This window comes from Lolium perenne, chromosome 6 (genome assembly GCF_019359855.2).
Source record: "Lolium perenne isolate Kyuss_39 chromosome 6, Kyuss_2.0, whole genome shotgun sequence".
NCBI lineage: Eukaryota > Viridiplantae > Streptophyta > Magnoliopsida > Poales > Poaceae > Lolium > Lolium perenne.
In genome coordinates, this window is record NC_067249.2 from 224344987 (window position 1) to 224355540 (window position 10554).

General features: G+C 41.7%; 1 protein-coding gene across 6 annotated transcripts; it reads right to left on the reverse strand.

The window, feature by feature from the left end:
• Window positions 1–471: 471 nt before the first annotated feature.
• On the reverse strand, window positions 472–7890 carry LOC127305814 (phospholipid--sterol O-acyltransferase). Of its 6 annotated transcripts, none has more exons than XM_051336335.2 (17): window positions 7548–7886; window positions 6683–6818; window positions 5690–5834; window positions 4831–5000; window positions 4677–4753; window positions 3823–4036; window positions 3554–3728; window positions 3237–3336; window positions 3073–3167; window positions 2528–2579; window positions 2358–2429; window positions 2038–2206; window positions 1514–1618; window positions 1355–1439; window positions 1186–1268; window positions 961–1102; window positions 472–862 (listed from the first exon to the last, which is right to left on the reverse strand). In XM_051336335.2, exons 1-15 carry the CDS (start codon window positions 7800–7802, stop codon window positions 1187–1189), a joined length of 1932 nt encoding a protein of 643 aa, XP_051192295.1. In that variant the 5' UTR covers window positions 7803–7886; the 3' UTR covers window positions 472–862; window positions 961–1102; window position 1186. The 6 variants fall into 6 exon arrangements, with proteins under 6 accessions (XP_051192295.1, XP_051192297.1, XP_051192296.1 ...); XM_051336337.2 differs by having other exon boundaries at window positions 472–877; XM_051336336.2 differs by having other exon boundaries at window positions 961–1268; window positions 7548–7887.
• Window positions 7891–10554: the final 2664 nt, after the last annotated feature.

Consider the following 10554-nt stretch of genomic DNA (forward strand, 5'->3'; position numbering starts at 1 on the left):
CTATTTCAAATACTGTAGTATTTATTGCCGTGGACTTGACAGGTCGTGTATGGTTCTCAGAGTCCACTGATTCCGTGGTTATGCTCGAACCCGAGTAGAACCGGAGTGTACATTGCTAGCATAGAGCGGTATTCCTATTAAAATCCTGAATCTGCTGCCACCGACCTGGTTTTCCCAACGATGAACGTGTCTAGAAAGTTCCTTACGTTTTGACTCTGCAGACTACTTCGCGCACAAGAACCAACTTTTCACCGGACAAGATTGCACGGCGACCCAGCTCTTGATCTCTTACAATCACGTGCAAGCAGGCAGTACAATCATTCGCAAAAAAAAAAGGAGGTAGTACAATCAAGCAAACCAAGGCAGACTACCGTAGACAAATCAACTCTGCAGGAACACATAAGCTCTCCGAGAAACAACCTCCATCTAAGCACCCAGCATGCGTCAGAAATCAGAACTCAGAAGTAGAAGTAGAGATCAAGCAAACGCATCTAATAAATCAACTGCAAAGATGTTTAGCTAGATTCGCACCTGTAGATACCAGATTTCCCAACTCACGGCGAAGTAACAACTAAGTACCTGTAAGTACAAATCTGATGACAATAGTTCGTACTCACACTAATTACATGCCAATGGAGCCATTGTTGGTCAAACACTTAACCAAACGAAATTCACCCTATACATCCAGACCGAGGGAGTACCACGGAAGCACGGAGTACCTTTCTCAGACCCTTAATGTGAGCAATTGGCTGCCCAAACAGCCAAACCTGATCTCATGGCAAAACTTTGGCATGATCGAGTCAATTCTGCTACGAGTGGCTTCCACGTGGCTGGAGGTTTGGTGTTACAAACAACACCAGTCCTGAAAATATCATAACTACAAACAAAATTAGTTCTGATAAGGCGCCCCAATCAGTGACAAATATCAAAATAGCCACAAAAACAACAATATTGTTTTACCTGTTTCTAGATGGGGCTTCAGCCCGACTTGTCCATGTTACATCCCCACCGAGTAATTTCATGGCCAAGCAAAAGAGGAATGTCCAGTATAATACACAGGTGAGTGATAATTCATAAGTTACTCAGAAAAATAAAGAATAGTCTGCAATGGATCAGTAAAACCTATCAGATGTGGTTTTCAACAAAGAGAGAGAAAAGAATAATTACGTCACCAAAGCCACATACTTCAGATATACTGCCGAAGGAGCGTAGTTGATGAATTTTTCAGCCTGCAGCTCATTCCTAGATGCACGTCACCAAACGTGTACCTAAATTTGAAGTGACTGGAAAATGTCATTGTTGCCGATTATGAATAAGAGTATAACTGGCAAACAAGGACAAAGTGGTCAAAGACCTGTATTCACAGAATTCTGGAAAGCCACACCGAGCTTTTGCGTAGTCCCAGTGGCAATCTTCGTTTCTTAACGGACCTCGGAAAGCTGTTTGACTACTGTTAAAGAACTTGAAAATTGAAACTGAACTCAGTATTGCAAGAGGTGAAACTGAAGCAGACCTTTTGTCACAAATTTTGATTTCGAATAAGGGTGCATGTCATGCCACACTTCAAGCCATAACTCACGCATAACTACCGGCATCCTAACAATATTCCTGTGATTTGCTGTTCAAATAAGAAAACTTTTGTCATCTTACAAAAAGAAAACCTCAGTATTAGTGTTTCATAGCAAAAAGAAAAGGTTGCTTGGTGAGGACGGTCGTGTGTGTGTGTGTCCCTCCTCTCTGGAGGTTGAGGTTGTACCCCTGATGTCTTCCTGTTCAATGAAAAGAAATGCAGATTCTTTTGCCTTTTCTCGAAAAAAAAAATGTGGGATTTATTTTTGTGTCTGATAGAGGATTTGATGCAAGTTCATGATAACACCATACTCACATCAAGATACTCCTGACTCTAGTGCAAACATGTATGCACAAGCATGAAACTTCTGAAGGAGTCCCTCATAGTGAAACATAATAGCAGGTACAAGGAGAAGTACTATAACCGAATTGTAACACAAATTAGGGAAAGAAAATCCAGTTTTGCACCTTTGTCAAGCTCCCAGACTGCTGTTCTCCATCCTGGGATACTTTCAGCATCTTCGTAGTAGGTTATGTACTTCACATGTGGAGCCCTTGTCATGTTTGGAAATAGATCCTGACCATGATAATGCTCAGCATTCATGCTTGTTTGTAAATCAGATCCATCATGTTCTGCCTGCAAAAGGAAAGGGAAGGGCCGCACATTAACATTTTGATACACCATAAGAAAATAGTCACAACAGTTTGATTAGCCTAAACAAGGATGTTACAGCCAGGTATTCATTTTGCACGTTAAGCATAATACCAGTAGGGAGAAAGTAGAATACCTGTGGAGCTCTTGTTATGTTCACTTTTGGCCCAAGCCATTGCTTGCACAATGAGAGGGAGTTGTAGGATACCTACCATGAAACATATTTAATTGATAATCGAGAGCAATTTCGTTAGTTCAACCAAAAGAGATTGAATTTGGGTGGGAAAAGCATTTGGTAATACATACCGTTCCATCTCCACTGGAATTGTTTGGCTTTCCGGAAACAGAATGACCTGATCTGGTAAGGAAAAATAATATTAGAAGAGGCCCAGATAAATACTTTTGAAGACCAAAAATTAAAGTCTTGGAGTGTCTACAGTTAAAAAAAACTTGGAGTAACGGTGAATATGTGACACCAAAGTAATAATTACTAAAGCAGGGTAACTTGCTATGAACCTGCCCTAAAACTATCAGTTTCTTTACAGATGCCCCAAACGTTTCATGAGTACAAACACGGAATAGATGTCAGAAAATAAAGCAAACTAACATATAGTGAAATCCTCAGAAGTATCTCAAAGTAACAATAATATCATCAACTGTACGACTATGACAGAAACAAAACCTATAGAAGGACCCATTTGGACCCTCTAGATGAAACAAGTCAAGTTGCAGTCAAATAAACACTCCTCTATGGAAACCCGTTCACAGAAGCAGCCATGCAGGCAGAAACACAGCAGGTACTTGGCTTAGATGAGCACTGAACTTTTGAAATCAAGATCATTGATACCTGCCTTGACAGTAGGGACTGTTCAAACTCATAAATCACATCTGTTACTATCCAGTTATCTGGATATGGTTTGCCACTTGGTGCAAAAAAATATCCTACCTGCTTGATAAAAAAACCATGAGTGACAAGTGATAGTTTTTACAACTAAAGAAGAATCCATGATTATACCTCAGTCTTAGAATCAATGCCATATATGCAGAATACATTCTTTATTGGCGGTCTCTCCCAGGGAGTGAGAGGATTGAGAACTGGGTCACCCTGGTAGTACCTGAGATCAACAGGGATAAAAATACAAGTTCTTATATGCTACTTATGATTATAAGCTAGACTTTGTTGGGTGGTTCACTAGTTAGTGTACACTGTGCACCATACTTATATCAATCAATCTATCCAAAAAGTTGTATCTCAAGCCTGCACATCTTTTTTTTCAAGACACTGGTCAATTACGATGTAGAAGCACTGCAGAAAACATAACTAAAACTTACTTCTCCAGCTGATGAAGAAGGGCTTTGCTCTGTGGGTCATAATCCAGAATAGTTTTGAACAAAGTACCATCTGAAACTTCTCTGGCAGAAAATGTCAAGAGTGTTGGCTTTCCACACTCCATGTTGGATGTTATGTCCTCTGTTAGGTCCATAATGGATGGATACGCATCCGTACCTGTAAGGGAGAAACAGAAAAGACAAAAGGCAGTGCAGCCGCTTAGTGAAAAGAACTTAATATCTGCAAGAACAGAAGTGATTTCACAAAGAACCTCGAACTGTAGGAACCTCGATACTGACGAGGGTTGTGGGCCATCCAGAGTAGTCTGAAGTATACTCCATCTCATCGCATTGTTGTCTGTGAGGATAACCTCCCTTTCCCTCAAAAAAATTCTTCCAGTATATATTATCAGCTTTGCAGTATTTTGAGAATGGCAAGAGCCATAAAGAAGCAGCAAATGAATTAAACATCAGCCGGGCTGTCCCCTGAAACCAATATAGAAATTTAGATGCATAAAGTGGGAATTGGAATCATATAAACAATATGCCATATAATGCTATTGAACTTTTGGCAAGCTATGCACAATAGTGACAAATTTGGATCCTGGACACAGCTGGACTTTCTTAATCATACTACCTAAAATACAAAATAATGTATATGCTTCAAAGAATCACAGCATATCAACAGGTCGGGTACAAAAGACCATACTATCAGGCTGCAGTGAATATCTAGGGCCACAATTTGAAGCCCATAAATCAAAACATAGAGCAGAAGAACAAGGAAATATATTTCTACATTCTGGGTGAAATTTGAAGACATAATTTTCACATGGAAAACCTTAAATTCAAGACTAACCATGTTGCAAAAAAAAACTCCTTCCATTGATGTTTTTATAGGACGATTTGACTAAGGTTTGCCCGAAACCATGACAGGTTGGTAGGTCATGAATAAAAAAATTCCTTTAATTTCTCTTGCGACGTACTTTTAGACTTCAACATCATGGTTATAAGAAAGTATTTTCAACAAATTCTAACGGTAAGATAGTTGTGTCACTAATTCTATGGGATTGTTGTGCCATTAATTTTATAATATTATGGCAATAGAATAAGAATCATTGAAACTCACCTCAGTGACTGGAAGACCAGATGTTGTCCCAGAGAGAGTAGCTCTAATCGATTCAGTAGATCCGAGAAGAGGAGCACCTGAAAGAAAGAAAAAAACAGGAGGCATGAGGAAAAGAAACAGTTGGTGATGAATTAAAGATTTCTGGTTGACGTACCAACTGCAAAGTATGCATGTATATGTTTGTCGAGCCATTGGATGTAGTGCTTTGGAGCAATTTCTAGTTTCAACCATTCCAAAAAGTACCGAAAAACGTTGTTTCCCATGGAATGAGCAAAAACCAAAGATGGCCCTCCTCGAAGTTTCAATGCAATTTCGAAAGTTAATCTGCATATGAAAGAACCTGTGAGCATCAAACACCAAGCTCTCTCCACATATAACACTACCAAAAATTGTAGAGCTATACGCAAATATATGTGCTTACATAAAACTAATAATTCGTTTACAACTTAATGGGGATATGACAAGTGAAATTGGCGCACAAAATCTTATCACTTAGGAATGAGATCTTCTAAAAATAACCAGAGTTGCATTATTCTTATCAGTTACTGCAACCAAACATTCCTATATTCATGAATTTATGACATTTGGGACATCTATCCGACATGCAACCTTAAACATTACTTATGTGCGTAAGGTAGTAAGAAAATTTCAAATTGTATACTATGATATATCTTCCATGATTGTTGCATTTTAACCTGAACAATCTAACCATTTTTATATATCAACCACCAAAGTCAATGAAGTTTGTCACCAGGCTTAAACGTCATATATTTCTAAAAGAGGGTAGCATGTCAGACATCAGGTATGTTCAGCACTTATGGGCATGAGAAGACAATTAAGTAAGCATCCTAATGTTGCCTGGTGAGCTGGGGATGTGCAAGGTCGTTAACAGTATACAATTATACATGAATGTCACTTAGCCATGTACATTTAAAACACCAAACAGAATCAAGAAACTGGACTGACTGAGAGAATTGGTATCTCTATGAGAAGATGAGTTAAGTATTACGAACTTTAATTTATGAAAGTACAGATCCCTCTCCTCAAGCATCGACGGGGGTAGCCTCCAATCGTACGGGACGGCGATGATGGCATTAGCTTCAATACCAAACTCTACACACCATTTGACCCATTCTTTCCATATTGAAGAAAGCGGACCTGAAACATTGTCAAGAAGACCGCATTAGTATTTAGTACATTTAAAATCGATCATTGCTCTTTTTCCTTTTTCCATGGTTTGATAATATACTAACAAACATGATAAATGCAAATTTGGGCATTTCTTTTATTCTTCTTTTTTAGGAATAACATGCGCAGTAGCTAACTTAGGAAAATGTGTAATGTTTGAGCCTATATAGGCTTAGGCCTGCCCCACTGTGAACGAACCACACAATCACGACATCCTGGTTAGGCCTTTTTCCTCACTTCATGCAAAAGGGTTAACTGGAGGTTGAAAACTTCAAATGCATTTGACACTTGGGCATAACTTCCTCTTGACTAACAAAGTGGAACTAAACCCAATCATCTTGCCATACATGGGCTTAAGTTGGGCATCTGTTTTGTTCAGCTTGGGTCTCACACCATGGAATGTCAACGAAAGTAAATCTAATAGGTTATCCGAGGAACAAATGTACATGGATTTAGATTAAAAACTTGTCCGAAGGAACTTTATCATCTGATCTTCATTGCATCGGACAAGAGCAGTTACACCCATGGATGGTCATGTTTTTCTCCGTTGCATTAAATTAACATAAGTATTCTGAGTGAATGAAATCAATGTTATTATGCAATGAAAGCTTACAGCAGAATAAAGAATATGATCTGTTCCTCACTAGTGACTACAACTGGGCATCCCAGTGATCACAATGTCACTGGATGCCATATTTGTTCATGTTTTCGTCTTTTTAGCTCAAACTTGTAAAATGAGGTGCCAAAGATAATAAGAGGGACCATGTGCTACGTAATACGGAAACTATTACTATAAATAACTAAGGTATAAAGTTCACCTGTTATATAACCAGGGTCCAACTCTGTAATTGCAGAAAGACCACTATCCGGCCTTGACTTGCATTCTGGATGGTCCGTCTGGTTATAGGGGTCAAGCAGCATGCATTTAAGCCAGCAATTTAGAGCAGAGAAAAGCTGCACCATATTGAACATACCAAATTAGACATATTAAATCGATAAAATACTCAGGGGAGCAATCTACCAAGTACACAATCATATATGTGTAGCAAAATAGCATGTAGCCATCTACAGAGTACACTATCTCTTCTGAACAAGTTAGACATAATTTGGCCGAACAAGGACTTGTCTTTTGATTATGACTAGCCGCATATGCCTGTTTATTGTGGAATTAGGTGGTACAACTTTCTAAACTAAACATGCCAACTCGTTGTGCCTTTTCAATTTTGTGAGCTGAGGGTGAATACCTGAACAGTAGGTGAATTGGTAAATGTAGAACTACTAGTCAAGGTGTTACGAAATTAACCACAGATAAATTAGTAGATGTGATTTTCTCAGAAATTACAGCAGATTCCTCCTATGCATTACTGAGGCCAGACAGGAATCAGTGGAACGGTTCAAATCCGTTACCTACTTCACTACTCTGACAAACCTGAAAGCTAAGTTTGGAAAGCATGTTCCGGGCTAACAGCAAACAACTTTATGCCAACAAAAAGCTGTTCCTGAGTCGAAGTGGGAAAAAAAAGTACTCAAACCAGCATAGATTGTTTGATTTGCTTCTAGTCTATCGACCAACCGGGAGAACAAACACGCACAATAATAATCCCTAGGCAACAAAAAAAAAAGCTAAAACTAGCACAGCAGTCGGATATTTCGGGGGAGCTGGTACGGTACAGGGATCTCGACCTTGGTGGAGTCGAGCCAGACGGGGTCGAGGGGGTTGAAGTCGAACGGCGAATAGGGGCAGTCGAGCACCGACCACGCCCGCAGCTGCGTCGACGCGAATCCTGGGATTATTATCCCCGATAGCTTCCGGTAGTCGAACTCCGCCTCGGCTTCCCCTACTCCGGCGGCCACGCCCACGGCTGCCGCGGCCGCGGTCGCCGCCACGATAGCCATCGCGCAGGCGAGCCGGCCAGATCGGAGCCGCCATCGAGGCATTTCGAGGTGATTTGGTTGTTCCAGTCACAGATTGGTCGACTGGAGCGCGATAGGTACTAGGAGCGCTCTAGGCGTTTCGGAAGGGCAGTGGGGACTAGGAGTGGGGCAATCTGGGCCATAATTTTTGAAGACGACGGCTGCGATCTATTTCTATCATCATTCTATTCTCATATAGTGCATATTAATTTCGGTCAAAGTTAAAATTATGAGAAATCACCAAATGTATGAAATTATAAAATCAAATATGGATTCCTCCTGTCCAAAATATGTTGCACATAAAGTTTGGTCAAAGTCAAACTTCGTAAAACTTTATCTTCTATATTGATAAAAATATAAACATATACAATAAAAGAATAATATATTTAGAATTTTCATGATATATATTATCATATTGTATGCATTTATCGTAGTATATCTTTCTATTATTATCTATATTTTTGTCAAAGTTAGCACAGTTTAACTTACATTTAAAATTATGCGCAACATAAAATGGGAATGAAGGAGTATGTTTGTTAGTTGGTGCAAAAAAAAGGGCGTTTTAATTTTCCCTGGCCATAATGGTGTAAACGCTCTCATATCCCCCTCCCCCTCTCTCGCTCCGCTACAGTAGTTGAGAGTCCTTTCTCTCTTGCCCGGCCGCTCCGATGTCCTCTCCGCCGGAATAGCCGGCCGGAGCAAGGCAAGAGAAGGCGCCGGAGTAGATAGTTGTAGTGTTAGGTTTAGAGTTTGGTCATATATGCCGTATGGCGTCTATGCCGGGAGGGAGGCGGCAGATTGCCACACCATCCTCTTCCGCTGCGTCACGGTGCTCTGGTGGTCGGAGCCGGTGCTGCGGCGACGGAAGAAGGTGGAGATCTCCATAAATAAGGCTGATTCGGCTGGATTTGGTGGTAAGATCGGAGCTGCAAGCTTCTCTCCCTGATTCGGCATGGTGGCGTGATTGGGGAGGACATGCTGCTCTTGCTCGACTGCCCACTGGATCCGCAACAGGGAGGTTCCCTACGGCGCCATTGTCGTCGTTCTACATGGCTGAAAGTGATAGGGCAAAGGTGGCCGATCTTTCGATGAGACGTGGATAGATCGATTTGTTGGTGGAGTTCGTGCTTGACGATCCGACTACACGTACAAAGCTCGTGCGCCAATGCAATCGCTAGGACAATCTCCGGGAGTTACTGATCTTGCGGATGCGCGATCAGCCTGACCAACGAGGGTCTTAATTCCTGCCTGAAATCGAGAACAAGTAAGAACTAATATTGCAATCAGAATATTGCTGATGAAAGATGAAAGCTTTATTGAGAAAAAGGTGGGATTCCGAATAGTCGGTCTTGTTCTGGGCGTTGGCCTCAAAAGAAGTACACGAGAGTTGCAGCAATGGCTAACTTTTAATCTAATCAAAATCCGAGTCTAAACGTGACGACTATGGGGGTATTTAAAGGAGGAAAAGGTGGGGTTTCGGCCAGCCATACATGTGGTGGCCGAACCAAACCCTAGAAGGCCTTTCCCCCTTCAATACGGACTCTAAAAAGTGGTTGACTTAATTCTTGCGAAAATGACATGGGCCTGGCCCAAAACTAAAGGTGACGCAGCACCATATTATGCTATGGACGAAATTATGAGGCGGAAAACTCTATATTTCGTCCATGTCTTCATCTCTTCTTATGGTGGCTTCAAAGTTCTGAAATCTCCACTTGGGGCGTCATCTTCAATCCTCAAATACTTGCTGCCCTCCTCCATGCATGATCATGCTCCAATGCTTGTCCTCCTCATCCATGCTTGGTCCATCATTCCTAAGAGTAACAAACATATCTGATTTAGGCAGCATCATATTCTCATGTATGTGAGGAATAGTTCCAAGAAACGAAAGTACCTGATAGTTAAGTTGTTTGGCACGAGCTCGAGTGATTGGTCCTTGTATTTGTGTAGCTGTAGGTACAGCGGTTGTATCAAGAGACGGGATGTCCTCATCAGAAAGGCGGCCCCTCCAACCTCGAGTGATGGCGTCCGGCCGTCGCTTCCAGGTCTTAAACAACCTCCAGGCGTTACTGCCACTATGGAGGCCCTCTGGTTGCGTCGTAGTTGGCTCCCACCTCCATGCCCCAAGTGGTCTTGTCCCTGCCGACGTGCAGGTTGACTACGGCGATGCCTGCAGTGGTGGAGAAGGAGCTGGACTTGATTGCTTTTCCTGTCACTTTTTAAGGTCTTTTATGCAAATTGAAAGGATTCGCTTGTAATTTTCAGTTTTATTTCAACCCTTTCTGTAAAATGTACCTCCACCGCTTTAACTGCAATGAAGCTCTAGGTCCTTCGGGGCCTCCCCTGTTCAAAAAAAAATCCATGGCCTTCTCTTCTCCCTATGCTTTGAGAGTTGTCTCTCCTCCCTTTTTGTAGGATAACGTAGCATAGAAAACAAAAAAAATTCCTACCGCGAACACGAAATCCAAGCCAAGATGCAATCTAGAAGACGGTAGCAACGAGGGGATTGTCGAGTCTCACCCTTGAAGAGATTCCAAAGCCTACAAGATGAGGCTCTTGTTGCTGCGGTAGACGTTCACTTGCCGCTTGCAAAAGCGCGTAGAAGATCTTGATCACGGCGCCACGAACGGGCAGCACCTCCGTACTCGGTCACACGTTCGGTTGTTGATGAAGACGACGTCCACCTCCCCCTTCCAGCGGGCAGTGGAAGTAGTAGCTCCTCTTGAATCCGACAGCACGACGGCGTGGTGTTGGTGGTGGTGGAGAACTCCGGCGGAGC

Bases quoted from the DNA above. Each gene is read 5' to 3' on its own strand.
- LOC127305814 (XM_051336336.2), bottom strand. From the start codon at position 7,802: ATGCCTCGATGGCGGCTCCGATCTGGCCGGCTCGCCTGCGCGATGGCT. The intron at 4,037-4,676 runs GTGAGTTTCAAT...TATTGGTTTCAG, and splicing joins CTGGTCTTCCAGTCACTGAG to GGGACAGCCCGGCTGATGTT. The intron at 1,440-1,513 runs GTCTGCTTCAGT...GTAGTCAAACAG, and splicing joins ATCAAAATTTGTGACAAAAG to CTTTCCGAGGTCCGTTAAGA.